At 37.0% G+C, this 23,328-nt stretch overlaps 1 protein-coding gene across 7 annotated transcripts in view; it reads right to left on the reverse strand.

Annotated features, from left to right (window-relative positions):
• Positions 1-2,755: 2,755 nt before the first annotated feature.
• The window catches only part of RELCH (RAB11 binding and LisH domain, coiled-coil and HEAT repeat containing), a 62,201-nt gene continuing 41,628 nt past the window's right edge, over positions 2,756-23,328 (reverse strand). For 3 of the 7 annotated variants that reach the window (XM_087707575.1, XM_087707573.1, XM_087707571.1), the window contains 13 exons: positions 22,431-22,587; positions 21,082-21,205; positions 19,310-19,358; positions 17,420-17,499; positions 15,466-15,572; positions 14,179-14,278; positions 10,366-10,448; positions 9,469-9,532; positions 7,459-7,597; positions 7,218-7,334; positions 5,537-5,625; positions 4,899-4,969; positions 2,756-3,724 (listed from right to left, as the gene is read on the reverse strand). In XM_087707575.1, the coding sequence (XP_087563701.1) occupies positions 3,604-3,724; positions 4,899-4,969; positions 5,537-5,625; positions 7,218-7,334; positions 7,459-7,597; positions 9,469-9,532; positions 10,366-10,448; positions 14,179-14,278; positions 15,466-15,572; positions 17,420-17,499; positions 19,310-19,358; positions 21,082-21,205; positions 22,431-22,587 (1,301 nt within the window). In that variant the 3' untranslated portion in view covers positions 2,756-3,603. Of the gene's footprint in view, positions 3,725-4,898; positions 4,970-5,536; positions 5,626-7,217; positions 7,335-7,458; positions 7,598-9,468; positions 9,533-9,748; positions 9,832-10,365; positions 10,449-14,178; positions 14,279-15,465; positions 15,573-17,419; positions 17,500-19,309; positions 19,359-21,081; positions 21,206-22,430; positions 22,588-23,328 lie in introns of those variants that run through there. The other 4 variants (XM_087707574.1, XM_087707572.1, XM_087707569.1 and 1 more) reach the window with 2 other exon arrangements.

Consider the following 23,328-nt stretch of genomic DNA (forward strand, 5'->3'; position numbering starts at 1 on the left):
CAAAACCAGAATGAATTTTTACCGATGTCTAAGGGCCACTTCAGCTACACGTCAAAACCTGCTTCCACATTAGTCCTACTTCTAGCCCATGTTGAGGAGAGGATTGAAGTTTCCTCGCCAGCTGCTTACTGTCTGGTGGGAGGAAAACTAAACAAACTTAGAGACACCCAACAATATCTATCCTTAATGTGCCCTTTGCATCATAGGGACAACATTATTTGCCATTATGATCCCTGTGGTAGGACAAGGATTGTCAGTAGGGAAGCTCTATTTATGCTGGAATCGTTTTCTCCTGGATCATGGAATGGCGGACAACAGCTGAATTTGGTTTGGGGAAGAGCCTGTATAAGTTTCTTTTCCATATACATAATTGACTTGACCTCTCCTCAAAGATCACTTGTGAAACTCCAAAAAAACTTCTTTCCAATAATATGCCACAAAGCTATGTGCCAGTGGTAGAAAATAAACTCCCAACTATTTTAAATTTATCAAATGTATAGAATATGGCTCTTCTTCAGGGTCTGTTATGAAGCCGCTAGCGATTTGGAACATATTGTCAGTATGTTAATGACAATCTAATTTTCTCTCTCTTTCCCATCTTAATTAGGTGGGATTATGCTGGATTGTATGAGGACTCACAAGCAAAACTTAAATCTAATTGAAGTGCGACCACTCATTTGAAACCTAGGATTAGGAAGATGATGTATTAAAGTACTATTCTGTGTTCTGTGCTTTGATTTTGCTGGCACCAGGTACAGTCCCACCTGCGATCCTTCACTTTGTTAATCTATCTCTTAGTATCCTCAGGATTTGATTCTATCCTGCATGGGATAGATGTAACTGATCCAGAACATATGCCAGATTTTTAAATGGGGTAGCTAAGTGGAATCATACACTGTAATGATTGTTCTTCATAGTGCTGCAGTGGCTACTTGTAAAGTAGTAGTAGGGCAAATTTAAGATATTGATTTTAAACTAAAGCTGTAGATACCTTGCTACTAAAGGACTAAAAAAATCTGGTTATTTTCCAGTTGCTTGGCTAACAGTAAGTAAAGTTGGCCTCTACATACTGCATTTTCTTGGACCACAACTTATAAAATGCCCACGCATAAAAGGTGTGTGTGTGTGTGTGTGTGTGAGAGAGAGAGAGAGAGAGAGAGAGAGGGAGGGAGGGAGGGAGGGAGAGGGAGAGAGAGAGAGAGAGAGAGAGAGAGAGAGAGAAATTTTAGCAATTTTAATACTTTAAAAAGTATTTATACAATGGACTGCATTTTTTAGAAAAATGAAAAGGAATGTATTGGATAAAAATAAAATAAAGTGTTACATGAACATTAAATACTCAAATATTAAATGTCAACACCATCCCCCCCCCCAAAAAGCCAAATCACTTAGAGTTCCTTAAATAAACATCCAAAACAGGTATGCAAAACATTTTATTTAATTCAAGAAAGAACAGGAGAGTTAGCCACTTCTAATTCTTCTGGAATGCCCCAGCATTTCATTATCAGATGGTCTACTAAGACAGCATTTGCAATACAGTTTAGTACAACTGGCAGATAGTGAGGTGAATACCCATTCATCATTCATCATCATCGGATTTCAAAATGGGTATATTTGCACATTCAATGCAAGACGGATTCTTTTCCAAGTGCGTTCTCTCTTCGGATGAAGATTTATTGGGAATGTAAAAAATACTCCAGATACAATCCAGTCTAGTACAGTGAAAAACAGATGATACGCATATGCACCTCTTTTAGACAAGTTTTAATTAATATTTTTCTACTTCTCAGCACAGAAATCCCAAAGTATATGATAAGGCAAGCTTGTCCCAACCTGCAACCTTTCACAGAATCTGGAATGCAACTTCTATCAGCTCTACCCAGAAACAGTTTTGGACACTGGTGGATGGAAGTGATGGGAATTTTAATCTAGCAATGGGTTGAGGGGTATTTGTGATATCTCTTTCCAAGATAAATTATTGAAGTGTGTTAATCACAATTTACTTTAAAAAAGAGAAATAACGGAAATGCTATTCCTTTGCCTTGAAATAATAATGAGCTTAACCATATGTATAACAGATTTACTGATACTTATATTAGGATTCTACAAGTGTTTCAGGTCTGTTTGTCTCTACCCCAGATTTAACACAAAAGTAATAATTTCATTAAAATAGGCACAGCATTAGTTAATGTCTTCCTTTTATTTTTGAAAATAATTTGTATGTGCATGCATATTTACAAAATATGTAGTATGGAGAAAACGTAGAAAGGGTGAAAGCCACATAGCGGACAGGAATTTGCATTGGATATTTATAGAGTTATGAAACAACGGACGGGCTTAAATTGATTCACCACTGAATAATGCTACAAGGATAGAAGATTAGAGTTGCAATTTAAAAAAATATCAGGATATTAAGAGGATATTATATGGCGTTGCATTTAAATTTTAATACATTATTGCTTTCGGTCACTTCCGTGCTACTTGGAGCATCGGATGGCACATTTTCTTTCTTCCTTGCCCTGCAAGATTTAAAACCCAAGTTAAACAAAATGCTAGCCAATCTCTTTAGTGTTGAAACCAATCCTTTTGCCTAGTATCCTATAAATATGTTTACCTTATGTAGTGCCCAGAATGTTCTATGTCAATTATTTTTTGGAGGGGTGTTTTAAGTACCGTAGATGTTACTTTACCAAGGACACACTTCAAACACAGGATTGTTATATGGAGAAAATGATGTTGGCTTAAAGCATTGATGTAGAGCAGCATCACTTAAAAGTTTATTCTGAGAAGGCAATATTAGACTCATTCATATGAAAGAAACCTTCATTGAAATCAGTATGGCTTTCATCAAGGTACATATGATTTAAGTTTGGACTATTTATTCTTCCTCCCCCTTCCCGGTATAAACTGCCTCGCCGAAAGGTTAATACTAAGCTGTTTTATACACAATGAAAATGCCAATACATGTAATGAGAGACAATTTAAAAAAAATCTGTTGTATTCGTCTGTTCTGGAATATATTGTAGTACTAGTAGTGCAAGGAATTCCGTGATACATTATATCCTCCATTCACTTCGGTAATTCAAATATACAATAACTTACAAAAACAATCCAGGAATCAGTGCTGGTGGCTCTTACCTTTCATTTTAGAAACATTAAAAAAGCTCTGCATTGCCCCTTATAACTTAAATACATAAGTAATCTCCACTTTTATTACTTTATAACTGTGACTTCAAATTTACATTATTTTAAGTACCATCATAACAGTTCCATGTATAATACAGATATCAGCCAAGAACCCATCAGGAAATTAAAAAAAACCCACCATATATTTATATATATATATATATATAAAAATGCTGGAAAGACAAGAACACAGGGCAGGGACCTGATACAGACTTAATTTAGTTTTATAATCAACCACATTTTGCCCCAAATTAACAGATATGTAGCAATATTCAAGAGCAGTGCAAATATCTTTGTAGATTAAAATTATACTACAAGAACATAAGACAGAAAATAAAAAGACGAGTACTTCAAGTACAAGGAACAAGTCTTAATGAGGTCTCTCAGTGTTAATGTTCTTTAGTTCTTAATCCCAATTTACTTCTTCCTCTGGAACACATTGGCCAGCATGGCGCCTGAAGTGGTTAACTGGCCCATTTTATTCAGAAACTTGGTCTTGGTGTCTTCACTCACAAGGCTTGCTGCAATTGACATAGAACTAGGGAGAAAGAAAAGTAAGTTGACCCATTATAACATCATCAATTACAACAATCTAAAGTAGTTGGGCAGAAGACCTCTGACACGAGACTTTGAAAAACTGCTCCCAAAGACAGCAGTATTAGGTTAAACAGCAGATCTGGTTTAGAATAGAATAGAATAACATAATTGGAAGGGACCTCCTTATACCATTTCAGAAAAATGGTTGTCCAATCTCTTCTTAAAAACTACCAGTATTGGAGCATTCAAAACTTCTGGAGGCAACTTCTGTTCCACTGATTAATTGTTCTGACTGTCCGGAAATTTCTCCTCCGTTCTAAGTTGCTTCTCTCCTTGATTAGTTTCCACCCATTGCTTCTTGTTCTGCCCTCAAGTGTCTTGGAGAATAGCTTGACTCCCAAATCTTCTTTGTGGCAACCCCTGAGATATTGGAACACTGCTATCATGTCTCCCCTGGTCCTTCTTTTCATTCAACTAGATGTGTTCCTTATCTAGTTGAGGATAAGATGGTTTAATCAAAATAATTTGTCATTACCATACAATGACAGTTTCCAAACTTGAAAGAAATTTTTCCAGTATGCAAAATTCAGCTGTGAATTAAGGCTATATGTTGCTTCAGTAGGAAATTCAAGCCTTCAGTGGAATGATACCATTGAGTAATAAGCTATTCAATAAGAATTCAACCTGCTTTTAGTTAAAATGAATCCATAAAACTGCACTTCTGGCACGTGGTTGGATGTTAAGAATAAGATCTGAAGGGTAATGACAGATTAATTCTCAAAACAGTGTATCACTTAAGTTCAGTTTTTCCACGATCTCTTAAGAACAGTTGTTCCAGGGACCAAGAAACAAATTGTTTTCCCCAACAAACTTGGATTTCCCATTATGTCCCTTAGTTTAAAAATCAACCCAAAAGGCAAAAGGACTACTTCTTTTATTTCTTTCTTATTTTTTATTACCACTGGGATTTATACAACATTTTAATAAAGTGGTGTGGATGACTGACTTTATTTTACAACCAGTTTTCAATTTTCTTCCACTACATTAGCCCTATGTCTTTTCAGAAAAGATTAAAAATTGTTAAGTGAATACAAATGTTCTGCTTTGATAACATAATTTTTTATCAATAATGTTGCCGATATAATTTAGGCCTTTTGTAAAAAAAAAAGACTTACCCTTGAGGTTCTTGAACATTTCTATTTTCTACTTTCTGTTCACATTCTTTTATCATGGAATTTAAAATGACCTAAAATATAGGAGAGGACAAATGTTTAGAACAGTGGTTCCCAAACTTGGCAACTTTAAGACTTGTGGACTTCAACTCCCAGAATTCTCCAGCCAGCTGGAGAATTCTGGGAGTTGAAGTCCACAAGTCTTAAAGTTGCCAAGTTTGGGAACCACTGGTTTAGAACAAAGATAATATTTATGACAATTCATGTTATCTAAATAGACACAATCAAACTTGAGAGGTATATTAAACTTCAATATTTTGGTAATATCTTAAGAATGAAATATTGATGGCTACAAGGCTTAAAATTAATGAAAACTGAAATTATGGTATACTTCATTACTAGTCAGATCAAATAGTGATATATTTTATTTTACTTAATAATTTAAGCTCGTGTTATATTTTTTAGCATTAATTTAATACTAAATCTTAATCTTAAAATTATTTAACGAACCAATTTCATTGTATTTAAGTACAATGACAATAAAGATTATACTTATTTCTAATTTGGCAGTGTTATGCTAATAATATAAATTTATATGTCATTATAAACATGAAGGATAAAACTGAAGCTCAGATATTCACCTCATGTTCTGGTGAGAGAGCTTCCATGTCATTTCTTAAACACCTGAGTCCAGGTAAGAAGTGACTGATCATTAACTCTTCTGAAATAACTAAAAGGTAAAGCAGTTAAGGTCTGACAGAAACAAAATTGGTTTGCCACCTGCTTCCTCTCAAGTTAAAACTGGAACATAATGTGCAAAAAACATAGTATGTTTAGCTAACTTCAAAGGGTTATCTGAATGTTACTAAAAAAGAGATGACTTAAATTCTTATATCTACTTTCTGAAACTGCAAGAGTTCACTTGAACAACATTGATATGGTGCAATTTATTTTTAACACAAATTACTCTTTCTTTTTTAATTTACCATTCTTGGAGTTATAGTTCTATACTCAAGGCTTTTAAAGTATAGAACGATATATTATTGAGAGAGAGAAAAGCCATTGTGTGGGGAGCAGCAAAATGTTCCTCTGCTTAGCAGAAATACTATAAGGAGCTTGGTTTCCTGGAGGGAGAGAAGGATCCTAGTGACAGGAAGAGGGATGAGATGGGAGATTATCACTAATAGCTGCCCTCTCACTGTAGTTCCAGAGGAAGAAATGAAACCGAGCTTATCTTCACTGAACTCTTAAAGCATCGATCTTTGATCTACATGTGTAAAAAGACCTCTATAACAGCATGTATTTAAAATCAATATCCATAAAATGCTGGTCACACTTTCTAGTCAGCTGGAGTTTGCAAATAAAGCAGCCTGCCAGAAGGGGACGCTAGCTTTTTTGATGCCACAAATTTCAGAATCATGGAGGCTCCGGGGTGCAAATTCTTGCCTCTTCAAGATTCGCAACTGTTCGGTGGGACACTTAAGAACGTCCTTACTTTCAAGAATGGATAAGCTTTAGAAAGTGGAAAAGTATCTCCATCCGAAAGAGCCTGTGCGGCACAAAGATACAACTCTTATTGTTGCCGCTGCAACGTAGGAGCCTTTATGCAATTATTAAGAGCTATCTAATATTCTGCTAGAGAGAAGTTCCCTGAAGGGGGGCCCCTGCACGAGTCCGAAAGCTCGGAAGGCGAAGCCTTTGGTCCCTGTGACTAACCCAGATTGGATCCGGCAACATCATCCTGGGACACGTATATTCGCCTTCTTTCGTAAAAGCTGTTTAGATTTAGATTTATTTTATTTGTATGCCGCCCTTCTCCGGGAGGGACTCAGGGTGGCGAACAACTCAAAAGGGGGAAAGGGAACATAGAACACAATACAAGTAGTTAAAATAGCCAAGAATCACACAACCACACAGGTCGAGAGGGGAGGGGAACTCATCAACCCCAGGCCTGCCGGCACAGCCAGGTTTTGACGGCTTTTCGGAAGGCCTGGAGAGAGGTGAGGGTCCGAATCTCTGCAGGGAGTTCGTTCCAAAGGGCCGGAGCTGCCACAGAGAAGGCCCTCCCCCGGGTGGTAGCCTGGTGGCATTGGCTGGTAGACGGAACCCGGAGGACGCCAACCCTGTGCGATCTAACAGGTCTGTGGGAGGTAATTGGCAGCAGGCGGTCTCTCAAGTTTAGTTTGTCTGCCTTTAATATTCTCAGCAAAACCTGACGGAAACATTACACATTACCCAATATTGGAATTTGTGAAGAGACAAGAGTATTTTTCAATAGTCTGTACAAATATAAAATTATAATTTCAAATCAAATAAGGATACAACAACAGGAGAGTGCACTATAGGCTTCAAAGAGATGAGTGGCTATGTCCAGTCGTTTTGAGTCTGCAGATTGCTGGTTATTCACCAAGGAAAGTTTATGCAAATGTGGAAGAACAACTGGAAAGAGGAATATTTGGAAAAAAAAATCATAACAAAATCACCAAAGAGTGCAAGAACAGAGCTATAATAGTTGACAAACTGAAAAACAGATGTTTTTTTATGTTCTGTTATTCAAACTCACATTCATCTCTAAATCTTGGCTCAGCATTTGGACCAACCCTCCCAAAGGTTTTTATTATTTCTGTGTGCAGAGAGTGTTGGTCTTGATACTGGGGATCTTCCAGGAAAGAGGCCAGCTGCATTTTGACTCTTTCCAAAAGCTTAAAAGGAAACATAATTTGTAAGATATGAAAACTTTATTGCAGAAATGAGTAAAAATTAATAACGTCCAAAAGAAAATAACTTTTAACACATTATACTTGTTTTGACTTTAATATTAGGTTTTTATTGTTACAAAATATCCTAGCCTTAATACTTTTATCTCTTAAGTAAACCTCACCCTCAACATCTCCTCTTTAGAAAATCCTTCTCTAAAATGTATGCACTTTAAAAAAATGATGCTGACTGAAGTCTCTTGAATACCCGTTTTCAAATTTCTAGATTCCATTAACCCCAACAAAACATCAATATGTAATTAACTCCGTAGTACAAATGTGCATTTATGTATTTAAACTAACCTATTACTACTTATTCAGCACACAAGTATGACTCAGTACAAATGTTCAGTTCCATTTCCTCTACTATGTTATTTTAGAAAATAAGGAAGAGTCTGAAATTATACAAATGCAAACTCTGCTATATTTTTTAACCATCAGAAACAGCTTTTCTCGTTAATTCACAAGTTTTTGAAAATATGGACTGCCCATTCTAAGATATTTTTTGCTGAGCATGTTATGAAATAAAATTTAAGAATGAAAAAATGAACACATTTCTTGTTATATATAGTTTCTACTATAGTTTTATATTAAAATATGTTAGGCTTCATATTTCCCCCCTTTTTAATTATGTACTCCATTTACAACTAAGAAGTATTCCATCAAGAGCTGAAGGATGAGCTGAGGTGGCGCAGTGGTTAGGGTGCAGTACTGCAGGCCACTTCAGCTGACTGTTATCTGCAGTTCAGTGGTTCTAATCTCATCGGCTCAAGGTTGACTCAGCCTTCCATCCTTCCGAGGTGGGTGAAATGAGGACCCGGATTGTGGGGGCTGATATGCTGACTCTGTAAACCGCTTAGAGAGGGCTGAAAGCCATATGAAGCGGTATATAAGTCTAATTGCTATGACGAGGTGAATTATGTGATGGATGCTCAGTACATGCAAAAGAGGATAAAGTCTCTTTGGTGTATGACAAAATGGAGGCAAGACCTTGCTATCTTGCTTGTGGGTCACACCATCAGTGGGGTAAAACTGCACATATACAGCTACTTCTCGCTTAAACGACTGCCTTGTACAGTGAACATTTGCAATTACAACAGTGATTAAAAAAAAGTAACTTTATGATCGATTTTTCGCATTGATGACCTTTGTAAGTCTATCAACCAACGGACAACTGAAATAGGATTGCAAGCGACCACTTAGCCACCACTTTGCAAAGGCAAATTGTGGTTGCTAAACAAAGAGTATCTGTATTGCACATTGCTGTAAAAGGTTAGCAATAGTTAGATTTATATACCGCTTCATAGGGCTTTCAGCCCTCTCTAAGCGGTTTACAGAGTCAGCATATTGCCCCCAACAATCTGGGTCCTCATTTTACCCACCTCGGAAGGGTGGAAGGCTGAGTCAACCCTGAGCCAGTGAGATTTGAACCGCCGAACTGCAGCTAACAGTCAGATGAAGTGGCTGCTGTACTGCACTCTAACCACTGCGCCACCTCGGCTCATTTTCAGATGACTGTCATCTGCAGTTCAGCGGTTCTAATCTCAGTGGCTCAAGGTTGACTCAGCCTTCCATCTTTCCGAGGTGGGTGAAATGAAGACCCGGATTGTTGTTGGGGGCAATAGGCTGACTCTGTAAGCCGCTTAGAGAGGGCTGAAAGCCCTATGAAGCGGTATATAAGTCTAACTGCTATGGCTATTGCTATTTTAATTAGAACTTTTACCAATCCAGATATCCTGAAAACATTTTTTTAACAGAGTTCAATAGTTAGTGATTACAAACTGGGAATATCCCAGTTCAACGCGCAGAAATCCTACCTCTCTCTGAGTGACGGTTTCCATGATGGTCCCAAACGCAGGAATTGTGGCTATTCTGACAGAGCTAGGAGCAAAACAAAGCAAAACAAATACTCAGCTCTTAACAGTAAAACAAATGTTTAATTAAAAACAGAATACTAATTTTGAAACTCCATTAAGGTATTAACTGCTAGCAGTGACAGGAATTAGCCCAGGAAGTAGTATCACAATTAAAAAAAAAAAAAGAAGAGAGAGAAAAAGACACAGAAAGATGAACTCAAGGTCACATTCAGAAACTCACAATTCAGGATCACTGGACAAGGTAACAAGGGCCGGAGCAACCCGCTTGTCAACTAAGGCTTCACGCATGCCTCGAAGAGTCAGCTGTAAACCAGTCAACATGCAATAAAAATGGTTTTAAACTGGAAGGATAACTAAGTTAGTTGTGACTGAGGATGGGCAGGCAGAATCACCAGTCTTTTCTAAGTTTAGTCACCCACACGGGGGCATTAAAATAAGTAAGGAGTCTCCTCATGCTTTTTACAGGCAGTATAACGTATTAGTGAAATTAGCATCCCTCTTCAGCATGGAAGAAACAAACAGCAGCATGACAACACCTGAAAACTATTCAGACGTGTTATTATTTACTATAAAAAGTTATGATAGTTTTGTTTCAGAAGTAAGTTTAAGGTTGCATTATTCTTCCAACTATTTGACTAGTTAGTGTTTTGAATGAGCTTCAGCTTGTTTGTAAGAACAAAGTACTTACTCTTTTAGTTGCTAAAGATATTGAGTATATTTAATACTTAGTGATTTTTTTTAAAAAAAAATTGAATATTAGCAAATGCATTCTGGAGGTTTATTTCTTGACAAGTTGTAAGAGGGAGCTAGTTGTAGAAGACAGTTGGGGAAACTTACATTTCAGGGTCACTGGAGAGAGTGATGAGAGCAGGAACCACTCTCTGAGCTACCAGAGTTTCATGTACCCCCTTCACCAACAGCTGAGTGGGCAGAGCAGAGGGGTACATCACAGGTGATGCGCGGAAAGAGTGAGCACAGTATCATGGGAAGAACAGCGTAACCAAGAGGAAGAGAAACACAAAAATGCAAACCAAAATTAGAAGCAAGTATCGCTACGCTAAAGTGCTCTTTTAATACAACTAGGGAGAAGGCAGGATGGAAGCGTTAAGTGGCCCAAGCAGGCAACACACACCGACTACAGAGCTGTTAGACAACAAAAGATCCCGACAGTATCCTGAAGGCTAGTGTTTAAATTTCAAAGTAACGTTTGAAGTTTCTAGAGCTCCATTATTGCTACCTTGTTATAGCTCCACAAAAGAAACCAGGTTATTGTGAAATGTAGGAATGTGAACAGATAACTAAGAACTCCAAACAGTTCTTGTGATTTGTGAGCGTAAACTGGGCTCTATTGTCACTATTAAAAGATAATAATGGGACCTGGGTACTTGAGAGACCGCCTCCTGCCAATTACCTCCCTACGACCAATTAGATCCCACAGATTAGGCCTCCTCCGGATTCCATCAGCTAGCCAGTGTCGACTGTCGACCCCCCCGGGGGAGGGCCTTCTCTGTGGCTGCTCCGGCCCTCTGGAACGATCTCCCCATGGAGATTTGGACCCTCACCACCCTTCAGGCTTTCCGCAAAGCTGTTAAAACCTGGCTGTTCCGGCAGGCCTGGGGCTGATGAGTTCCCAGCCCCACTCGAATTGTTGCGGCTGTTGACGGGTTTTTAATTTGTTTTTTGTATTTGTCTTGTCTTCTTGTTTTTTGTACTTCCCCTTTTCCCTATTTAGTTTGTTAGCCACCCTGAGTCCCCTCGGGGAATAGGGCGGCATACAAGTTTAATAAAACTATAAACTATAAACTAACTATAATTTAAAAGGTCAGGTAAACATGTAGAAAATGGCAACAAATTCTATTAGGATTGGTCTGGGGCTGGTATTTGAGCGTTAAAACCTGACTCACCAAACTCAGGTGTGTTGGAATATTTTAATCCCAGAAGCAAACCACCTTGCTCGGAAAAAGAGAATAACCTTGATTTTAATTGTCTTGTGTTTCTGTACTAAGGATGTCTATAGCAGAAGGGATTCTGTAAGACACGGGTGTCAAACTCGTGGTGTCATGTTGCCGTCACGTGACCTATTGTGACATTCTCCCCTTCACGGAGCTGGGATAGGTGTGGCCTGTGTGTGACGCATTTGGCCCCCAGGCCCCCAGTGTGACACCCCTGCTGTGAGGTATAATTGTAAAGGACAGGAGGTTGGGAAATACTTCACTGGAAATCCGAACAATGAATGATTCTGACATAATTCCTATTTCTAATCACCAAGAGTATTTCATCTGTTTTTTAAAAAAAATAAAAGTTTTCTACCCCAATCATGGCTTATAATTATTTAGGAAATGTATGCCTAAGATAAAAATAACATGAAAAAGAAGCTTGAGATAATAAGAAGATAATGAGAACCTGGATTCTCATTTTAGAACGTATTTTGATTTTAAGATGTAACAGTAGAAAGCCACAATGATCACTTGTCTTGTTATAAACCAGGGGTGGGCTTACTTCAGTCTTGTATAGTTTTTGCTTTTATATATAGCATTTGTGTAGATCATTAATATATTTCAATTTAAAAAGCAAGAGTACAGTTTCAGGATATCTAGCGACTAAAAGTATAATTAGTTCACATTAATAGAACTTGAATTGGTACTCTTGCATAAAATCATAAATGCCTTGCTTTACCAAATAATGAGCTACTTAGTCCTGCAATCGATGTAAAACTTTAACCACTCAGTAGGTAAATAGGTAATAGAGAATCAATGCCCACCCATGGTTTTAACTTATGTAGTACAGCAAAGACTCAAGTTGATGTCCCTACTGTGCATGGATAGTGTTCAAACCAGGATCAAATCTGGATCATCACAGAGCACTCAAGATTATGTCCAATTTAATATTAATGCATGACACACATACAAACATATAGAGCCAAAGGGAAAACTAAGTCAAAAACAGCATGTTAGTTTAGACCAACATCAAAATGCTTGCCCTTCTTCACTATCCAATTAAACCTTCATATAACCATATCAGAGTTCATGATAGATGTATATTGTTGCTATTTTGGCTGAATTATAAAAATAAAATACACCTGGCATAGGCAATAGCACTTACAACACACACAAAAAGTAAACTAGAAAATTTTATTGGCACAGATTCATTTAGCCATTTTCTCCATTCGACAATTGTCATTAAAAAAAGGTTAGGTGAGGAAAGAGACTCATAAAATAATAATGCAGACTAGACTCTGGGTTTATTTGCAAAAAAAATAGTACAATTCAAGTAAAAATTGAGTTTCCAATACTCTCAAATGAGGTCATCGTATTATGAGAAAAAAATATGTGGCAAAGCAAAATAAAACTCTGTTTTTAACCTCCTATGCTTTGTCACCAGCAATATTTTTTAAAGATCTAAATGGCCTCTTATGTGCAACTAATACATTACTATTTAATTACATTTCTATTTAATTCCTTATCTTGAATTGCACTGATATAAAGATTTAAAATTAGACCAGTATCTTTGTGCATGTAGGGGAAATGGCAAGATGGCCCCTTACGTATTGACCAGGGTCAAAATATTTATTTTAGGACATGAAAATGCTCCAAACAGTCATATCTATTCATTAAAGGTATGGCCTGTCTTCCCACTAGAATTTTCAAGGTCCTACTAAAGCAGTGTTTCTCAACCTTGGCGACTTTAAGTCCTGTGGACATCAACTCCCAGAATCCCCCAGCCAGCTATGCTGGCTGGGGGATTCTGGAAGTTGAAGTCCACAGGACTTAAAGTCGCCAAGGTTGAGAAACACTGTATTAAAGTGACATTGGTAAACTCTTGAGGAGCAATTTAAAACAAGCGGATAATCTGATACAAAGCTGAAAACGAATATCTCCATTTTGCAGCTTGTACAGTTGGCGGTGTGGTTAGATCAGGAACCGTACATGATTTTTTTTTACCCCCCTTCTTTCAGTTCTATGTGTCAGCAACATCAGGCAAAACAAGAAAAGCATGCTGTTCTTTTCCTTACTTAATATTTATTTTAATTGTAGTACAGGCAATTTATCACTGGAAGCACTCAAACATTTTGATAGATGATGCCCAATTCACAAGGTATATACAATTGATGGCTGGTTTGAACACTGAATTCCGCACTGAAATGATTTCTCAGAGCTAACAGAAGTTTTTAAGCAAGCAATGCACCTGCAATTCAGGTCAGAAATAAATGTCTCATTTGGCCTGTTCCCCTGAAATGTTTCACAAACACATGTAACACAGCAATACTTTTTTTAAAAAAAGAAAAGAAATGGATGATGGAAAATTCACTTCAAACTATAGGATTAACATCCTGCTCCATCACACAGTGCACAACTACTTTAAAATATTATAAAACAGAGTATAATATTAAAATGTACTTTTAAGAATCTAAATGTATTAGATCAGATAAACTGCTATTTTCCCTGGCAGTATTTTTAACATAACTGGTACCCTCTGTAAAAATGGATGTACTGTGAAGCCCCTTCAGAATCCATATCCACTTGACTGTGAGGCTTCCCACATCCAGGCTCTTGAGAAAAGAGGAATTAAATGGTGATAGGCACAGAGAAGCCAGCATTTCTGCAGGGAGCAGAATTAGTAATATCTAAAATATGTTTAATGAACACTTACCTCAAACATTCTGGCAGCCGTACATCGAACAAGTGCTGAAGTGTGGACAACGCCATACCATAATACAGTTAGCAGCAATTCATGGTATGCTGGGTTCGCACTGAGAACACAAAAACAATCAGATCTAAGCTACAAATAGTCATTTGCTTTCAAACTGAGTTTATTTTGCATTTTCTTTCTCTCCTCAAATATTTTCTCCAAATTTTCTTTCTCAGCTAACCTCAATTAGCCTCGACAAAAGGAAAGTGCCCGCAGTTCAACCACATTTATCCCCAAAAGTGTATTTTTAGAGTGGGAGGAGCTCTTTAGAGCAGTGGTTCCCAAACTTGGCAACTTTAAGACTTGTGGATTTCAACTCCCAGAATTCTCCAGCCAGCAGAGCTGGCTGGAGAATTCTGGGAGTTGAAGTCCACAAGTCTTAAAGTTGCCAAGTTTGGGAACCACTGCTTTAGAGCAACCATTGAACTATCCCAAATGTTGCCCTTTACAGATAGTCCTTGGTTTACAACAGTTCACTTGTGACAGTTAGAAGTTGCAATGGCACCGAAAAAAATGACTTATGACCATTTTTCATACTTATGACTGTTGCAGCATTCCCATGGTCATGTGATTTACATTTAGATGCTTGACAACTGACTCACATTCATGATGATTGCAGTACAGGGTCATGTGATCACCTTTTGCAACTTTCTGACAAGCAAACTCAATGAGGAAGCCTGATTCACAACAACCCTGTTACTAACTTAACAACTTCAGTGATCCACTTAACAACTGTGGCAAAAAAACTCATAAAATGGGGGAAAAAACTCACTTAACAAATGTTCTCCCTTAGCTACAAAAACGTTGGGGCTTAATTGTGGTCGTAAGTCAAGGACTACCAGTATACTGCATGGACTACGTGAACAAGGAGAGTTCAGATATAGGTTTCATGTAGCAGGTTGAGCCGATACTGCAAATTTCCAACTATATTTTCAACATCTTTTTTTGATTAAAATATGTATTGTACTATTTATCAAATTGGTTATTATATAACTTTCCCCCCCATTTAATTACAAGGTAATCTGATAATATTGATACTGTATGTCAGAGCACTAAAGACTATAAAATACTCTGCCATTTTTTGATGGGAAAAAAAATGTCACAAAAACACAACAGCATTCCTGTTCTGCAGATTATGGCTTTATAATGGAATGTTGAAATGTCCAAAATCTTTGAGATTAAATTCTTACATCTGACGCTGTATGTAAACGATGGCCCCTTTATATCAGTTTCAGTAATATACTTTACCCTAATTCCACAAAAGATGCTTTTAGGCTATCAAGGGGAGCGTGAGATAATGAAAGCATAGTCATGACATCTTCTAAAAATCCTACTAACAGCTTGCGGTCTTCTTCCTGAAAGTAGAGGTTTCAAAACATCAAGTTAAATTTCCTGGCCTGTTATCAGGAAGTGGACCACATTAAGATTTTAACTAAAGGAAACCTAGTAATATTTTGGGACCCACGACTCAGTCGTCCCAGCTCTCAGCACTTTGCTCTAGAATGGGATAGGACAGTGGTTCCCAAACTTGGCAACTTTAAGACTTGTGGACTTCAACTCCTAGAATTCTCCAGACAGCAGAGCTGGCTGGAGAATTCTGGGAGTTGAAGTCCACAAGTCTTAAAGTTGCCAAGTTTGGGAACCACTGGGATAGGATGTCTATTACCTGTCATGTAATACCAAATCATTAGTCTGAGAACCACAAGCAATGATATCAATATTTTCACGGAATCATTGGTAAATGAATATAGATTGTAGTCACTATATCCTTGAAGTGTGAAATCAGCTGTACGTAAAAACTCATAAAGCATCAACATATATAATGCTTGCAAACTAGCAACTACTACCTGCTATGAATAACAATAATCGGTTCCACCACAAAACCGCGTTCGACTAAAGCGCGCTCGACGAAACCGCGTACCTGACGTCATCACAGCGCGATGAAAAAAGCACGCTGTGAACGCTAAAGCTAAAATTAACCCCTAAATCTAAACCTAACCCCCCTAAACCTAACCCTAAACCTAACCCTTAACCTAACGCTAAACCTAACCCTAAACCTAACCCTAACCCTTAACCTAACCCTAAACCTAAACCTAACCCTTACCTTAACTTGAATCGGCCTGCTTTCAAAGCGCTTTAAAAAGCGCCCTTTTTTCTCCGCGGTCGCTGTTGTCGCGCTGCTGATGACGTCAGCGACGCGGTTTAATTGGGTGCGCTTTAGTGGAGCGCGTAATCATGCATCTTCTTTCTCAAGGCATATTCCTATAATACTGAATGCTTCATTTTGACTTGGATTCTCTTACTATATTTATCATTCCAGCCAAGTGTAATTTTGTTAAAGTTCAGTTTTGAAGTGTGTGCTGATTTGGCCACTTCTCTCCTCTGTTAAAATGATATGACGTAATAATGATCGAACCCTCCCTGCAGCTTGTATCGAATTCCAAAGTTCACAATTAAGCAAACAGAGACTATTGTATGTTTGTACAACTAACGGCTTTATCTAATTCTGTTCCTTTTACTAAAATGAACACTGAAAATGTTAATGCATTCATTTTATAATATTGAAAATAGTGATACTTTATTGGAGTACAGCAAATACTGGTGAAATCCAACTTTGCATGATAAAAAGTTAAATATAAGTTTTCACAGTCCCCCCCCCTCCCCTGTAAGCATATGGGAAAAGGACTTTGGTGTAATAACACTGTATTTTTTAAAGAAAGGAAGTCCTTATCAGAAAATAACAAGTTTTCTATTTTCTATTCCAGTCACCTGCATTCACCTCCCCCACAAAATCTCTTGACAGTAAGAGTTGATTTTTTTAAAAAAATATTTTTTATTTCCATTTTCATAACATACACTCACATGTATACTATACATAGCCTGTATCATATAGTATTAAATAATAATTACATCAGTTCCTCTTGTCAACAATGCCCAGGAAAATAAAAAACCCATTATAGCTCTTCTGCTCTCCATAGAGTTGATTCTTTTGATAGCATGAGATGGAGTTTGTAGGTTAATAAAGGCAAAAAAATATTTGGAAGTAACCGTGGAAGGAAGGTGAAATCTCTTTCTGTACACTTTTGAAAGTAATATAGTTTAGGATCTAAGGAGAAGCGTAAGTATTTTTCAACTTTATTTAGAGGTTTTAAGTAAAGATAACTATTGTCTTTTCAAATTCATAATTGAAGAGCAGGTTTACCTGGATATAACATGTAAGTACACCTGTTGCGTAAATAGGAACTGTGGCTTTTGTTAGTACTCCGTTCCCTGCTGCAGCATCTGAAATTAAGAAATAAAAGTCTTGAAGTTATTTATGATGCTCAAGTTGATACCCGCTTATATAATGCTATTACCTAATATTGTTAAAAATGCCCAGTCAAAATTAGGGACAGCCCCTCTATTCACCCAGTTTCTATTTCTACAGAACTAAGTAGCACCAATTCAGAGAGTAAAACTGATCAAAAGTGCTGCGAGAAAAAAAGTTAGTAATGCTTATTTTCTCAGATAGATAACGTGGTATAATAACAATAACAATAATAACAACAACAACAACCCCTCCGAGGAGCTTTACCTTGTCGTGGTGGAGGGGCTTACGCGCTCTAATGATCCTAAGGGATATGCTGAACAGGTACAACCATATCAGACAGGTCTTAGGTGAAGGGCCAGAAAAAATTTGCTCCACAACCCATTCAAATATGGTGAATATGAAAAAAATGTAATTTATGCCGGCTGAACCGTCGCCTGGATTAACAGGCGTTCCGTTGGATGCTATGGCTCCTGGGCATTCTGCGCAAAATGAGCTACAGGGCGCAGCTCCCTCTGCTAGGCAACCAGGGCATGGAGCTGACAAGCTACTGGAAGAAAAAGTGAAAAAGCGAAAAATCTGGACTAGGGAAGAAAACATCTTTATTATGAAAACTTACTATCAGTCTACTGAGCCAGCAAAATGTGGATTTCAAAAACAAATGTATCAGATTTGGAAGGTGAACCACACGGACTCTGATATCAGTGAACAAAGGCTAATGGACCAACGACGTGTAATTCTAAGCCACAAATGTTTCACTACAGCAGAATTAATAGGAATCGAAGAGAAAGCAACTAATGGTCTGAGTATACCAACAAAGAAGAGTAACGCCAAGAATGATTTGCAGACTCAAAAGCAAACTGAGGAAGAAAGGGAGGAAGAGGATGCTGAAATGGGTGAAGATAAAGAACAAGGAAGCACTGAAGAACAAACACCAACAGATATTGCTCAATTAGCTGAGAAAATAAAGCATCAAATGGAAGATGCTGAAAGAACACGTTTGCCAAAGCTGAACCAAGTGAACCGGAAAGAATTGAGAAAGGTACTAAAAAAGGTCAACGAGGCTGTGCAAACCATTCAAACCACTACATTAGCGGAAACAAACCAGCTGACAACTGGAAGGACATTCTTGATCCAAAGAGATAAAGAAAAAGGAAAGGATCCTGGAAACTATAGGCCAATCACCTGTTTACCAACAACATACAACATCCTTGCTGGTATCATTGCAAACCAAATTTATGGATACTTGGAAAGAAATAACTTGCTTCCTGTAGAACAGAAAGGATGCTGCAAAAATTCAAGAGGAACAAAGGACCAACTGCTGATTAACAAGCTAATCCTAAAGAATTCAAAGAGAAGATGAACCAACCTGTTCATGGCTTGGATAGACTATAAGAAAGCATTTGATTCAGTTCTCCATAGCTGGATCAAGAAATGCCTGAAAATCTTTGGCATCAGCAGCAACATACAAAAATTCATGGAAACTTCAATGAACCTCTGGAAAACGAAGCTTATAGCTAATGAAGAAGTACTGGGTAAAGTTGAAATTAAACGAGGCATTTTCCATGATATCAACCCATGAAATAAAGGACTTATAATGAAATGTTTCATATATGTAGTATGTTTTGGATGTATTTGTTACTTTTTTCTTTTTTGATATATTAAAACAATAACTTTTTTCAAAGTTCATTTAGGTACTTTGTTATCCTTTACTTTTTAAAAATAAGTTGAATTGTGTTTCAAAATCTTATTTATAGAACTGATGGTTAGGAAAAATATACTTACCAATGTTTTCCTCAGAGAGCCGTAAAATTTCCTGGAATTGGGGTTTTACCTAAAACACGGAACAGAAATCAAAGCCACCACTTTACTCTTCTTCAAAATTGTAAAGCATAATGTAATTACTGGATATTAAATAACAATGTTTTAGGAATCCTTTAAAATACTTGTATCTATATTTCCCTCATACATTAATTAAGCATTAATTAAGGACACTGGAAGAAAAAGGTCTAGAAAAATGAAACACATTTTATTTTATATTTGTCTTTTTCATTTTTTTGATGGAGAAATTAATGGCTATTCATTTGATGTTGGAGAAGGCCTCGAAAGAATTATTTATTTGTTTATAAAAACACCTAGGTGTAGCTTTGGTTATGTTACATTGCACAGGAAAAAATGTTTTTGTGGAGTCCTTGCTGCTCTTTGAGCTTGCTAGCAGATATTTCATTTCCCAACTAGGTAACATCTTCAATGCAAGTGTCTACATACAATAGCTTGTCTTCCAGGTTTTGATGAATCAGCCATCATTAGAAACATAGAAATTAACCATATTTACATATCATACAAAAGGGACAATAAAAATACCAGAATACATTCTTTCCAGCAGCCAACATTGAGATAAAAAGGTATTCCTATCAAACAAACAATGCAGAACACAACACCCTATCTAGGAGAAAACCACATACTTACCAACACTGTCAGGGCAAGCTACTACTAGACTGATGAAGTTACCTAGTTGAGGAATGAAACATCTGCAAGCAAACATCAGAATCAGAGAGCCTCAAAGACTCCACAATTCAACCTGAGCTACATATATATTTTCTTCTAATGGAATTTTCTCTCCAAAGTATTATGTCTACAACTTTGTTCATAGAGAAACAGTTTTCTCTGCAAACTGATTCAAAACTAGCAAAAGAAAAATATTTTCTGAAACTGATTATTGCTTTTAGAAGTGAAGAGTTACAGTAACATGTGAAATTATAGGCAATCACATTCAGAAAGTTTTAAGAACATTTGTTCTGCTGCTGTTGCTATTCTAGAACCATGCACTGAAATATCTGGCAAGCATATATGTTTTTCCCCCCCAAAGCTATCCTTGCAGGGGAGAAATTATTCTGCCCTTTTACAAAGATCTGGATAAGAATGGAAACTATGGAAAAATTCCCCATGTTTATCTAAATAGCTGATGATATGTTAGCCTCTTTCCCCAAGGTTGTTAGTACTTAGTTAGAGTACTTAGTACTTACTTAGAGCACCAATGCTCTACCTAGTATGCACTTCAATTAGTGTAACCTAATCTGACAATCTAGTTCTAATCTTTCTGGCAAATTGCATCTATTGGATTTTAATTATCTACTTTGTGTTTAAATGGATAAGTACAGAGGAAAAATGTGTTGGCAGGCACATTTTCTAATGGTGGTGATATAAAAGCATTTAAGGCAGTGTTTCTCAACCTTGGCCACTTGCAGATGTCTGGACCTCAACTCCCAGAATTCGCTGGCTGGGGAATTCTGGGAGTTGAAGTCCAGACATCTTCAAGTAGCCAAGGTTGAGAAACACTGATTTAAGGTCTAACCTGATACAATAGAAAAAGCATAATTAACAAGAAAAGTATTAATAGGTATGGAAACATTAGGCAAAACCATGATAAGATTCCTTTTAATACACAAAACTGTCTGAGAAGAGGAAATCTAAAAGTCTTTGAAATCCTTTCTAAACCTATAATCCCATGTTATCATTCCACCATCTATACAGAGAATCGTTATATTTCATTATACCTTTGTATTGGTGAAAATCTTCCCAAAAGTTCGGCAAAGTCGCCAGAAAAACCTTGAGAATTCATGAACACATGCGGTTGAAGCTACATTGATTTTACCAACAATTTCAATAAGTTGAGGCAACCTGAAAAATCAAGATTAAGATTAACATAAGCAAGCTGATTCTTTTCCAGGAAGACTGCCGTTCTTGATGTTTGGGGCCCAAACAAGTTATTTTATTTACAATTTTGATGTGAGTACAAATATAAACTTATAATATTCGAGGGTCCTAAAATTACCTAAGATGTATTGTAACTGCTAATGACAATGGTTCTATTTTTGTATACATATTTGCATACAACCGTAATGGAACTTAGAAATTCCGGCATTAGTTACAATGGTTGTAAGTTGAGACTTGAAGTGATGAAGTGAATGCTTTGTTTGTAAAGCGAATGATACAATCGTTAAAAAAAACCCATTCATTTCTATTATAAAACATTATAAATTAAAGTCATGTGACTATGGAAAGCTGTAAACGGCTATAAACGTGAACAAGTTTCCAAACAACTCAAATGCGGTCATAGGAGGGGCTGGGGATAGCTACCATCGGACCTCCAGAACTGGGCTATAAAAACCTTTCGGGGAGTCTGTCCTAACTCTGAATTTTTGCTAAGTGCCTGGTGATAGCAGTGCTTGCAACATCACCGGGAGTCAGCAATGGGAATGTGATCAATACTAAAATATTTTAAAAATTAAAATAAAATTTAAAATACTATGCAGAAAACATTCTGCACAGTATTTTAAATTTTATTTTAATTTTTAAAATATTTTAATTTTAAAAGAAATATTTTAAACTTACATATTTTAATTTTTTTTACATTTAAAATGTTCTGAGCCAGAACTGTTAAGTTTGAAACTGAGTATTAGAATCGTAAGTGTTCTGGCCGTTCTGGAAACATCGCAGTGTTTCTCAACCTTGGCAACTTGAAGATGTCTGGACTTCAACTCCCAGAATTCCCCAGCCAGCATTCGCTGGCTGGAGAATTCTGGGAGTTGAAGTCCTGGACATCTTCAAGTTGCCAAGGTTGAGAAACACTGATCTAGAGCTTTAAACATCAATTTAAAACTTAGTTTGCAGCGTTTCTGGAATGGTCAGAACAATGTTAAAAATGTCTAGCAATGTTGAGACATCTCATCTTAATCTAAAAATAATGTTTCTGAATTAAGAGGTTTAAATAAGAAGTTTTGCCTGCCACCTGTAGTCTTCTGAAAATGTTGAAACAGATTATAGTGTAAAATTTTGAAAGATAAGACATTAAAAAATATTATTTAAAAATGAAATTATCAAATGGAACAAAACAAGAACTCACAGTTGATTGACAACCCATAGTAAGGTATCCCATCCTGTGGTGCCCTCGTGTTCTAACTGGTGATCATAAAGTTGCAACAATACAGCTAGTTGTTCACGACTTCCGATTATAGTGGCCACATCCTGTAGAGGCGATACAGGTCTTGGGAACCTTGTTACTGAAAGCAAACAACCGAAATATTTACCTCTGGCCGATTCAATAAGAATCAGGAAGAGAAATAATGGGTGCGATTAATTTTTAACCATCAGTTTTTATTCAATTTGTGTTCCAAAAAGCATTCATAAAGAAAGAATGGATTATCTGTGTTTCTCCAGGTATTCTGAATATTGTCAATTCTAGTCAGCATGTTTGATGCTGAGGTATTGAGGTATGATGAGATTAAATAACAATATTCTGAGAAATACATAGCTCCCCTTCCCTTGAATCAAAGGTATTGTCATACATTATCCTTAATATTATGTTTCCTAGGAACCTGTAGTTTTAGTATTAAATTTCAAAAGGAATATCTAGATTTAATTTCGTGACCCGTCAAAACCGCGGTCCACAAAAGTGCGATAGACGAAAGCGCGCATTTGACGTCATCACAGCGTGACGAAAAAAATTAAAAATTGAAATAAAAATAAAATTACAGCAAGCCGATTCACATAAAGGTAAGGGTTAGGTTTAGGGTTAGGTTAAGGGTTAGAGCGTTAGGGTTACGTTTAGCGTTAGGTTAAAGATTAGCGTTAGGTTTAGCGTTAGGTTAAGGGTTAGATTTAGGGTTAGGTTAAGGGTTAGGTTTAGGGGGGTTAGGGTAAGGTTTTCGCTTTATTTTTACATTTTTCGATCACAGCGCGATGTTTTCGTCGCGCTGTGATGACGTCAAATGCGCGCTTTTGTCGACCGCGATTTTGTCGTC

This window comes from Thamnophis sirtalis, unplaced genomic scaffold (assembly GCF_051295495.1).
Source record: "Thamnophis sirtalis isolate CommonGarterSnake01/CBP01778 unplaced genomic scaffold, rThaSir2_p1.2 scaffold_2, whole genome shotgun sequence".
NCBI lineage: Eukaryota > Metazoa > Chordata > Lepidosauria > Squamata > Natricidae > Thamnophis > Thamnophis sirtalis.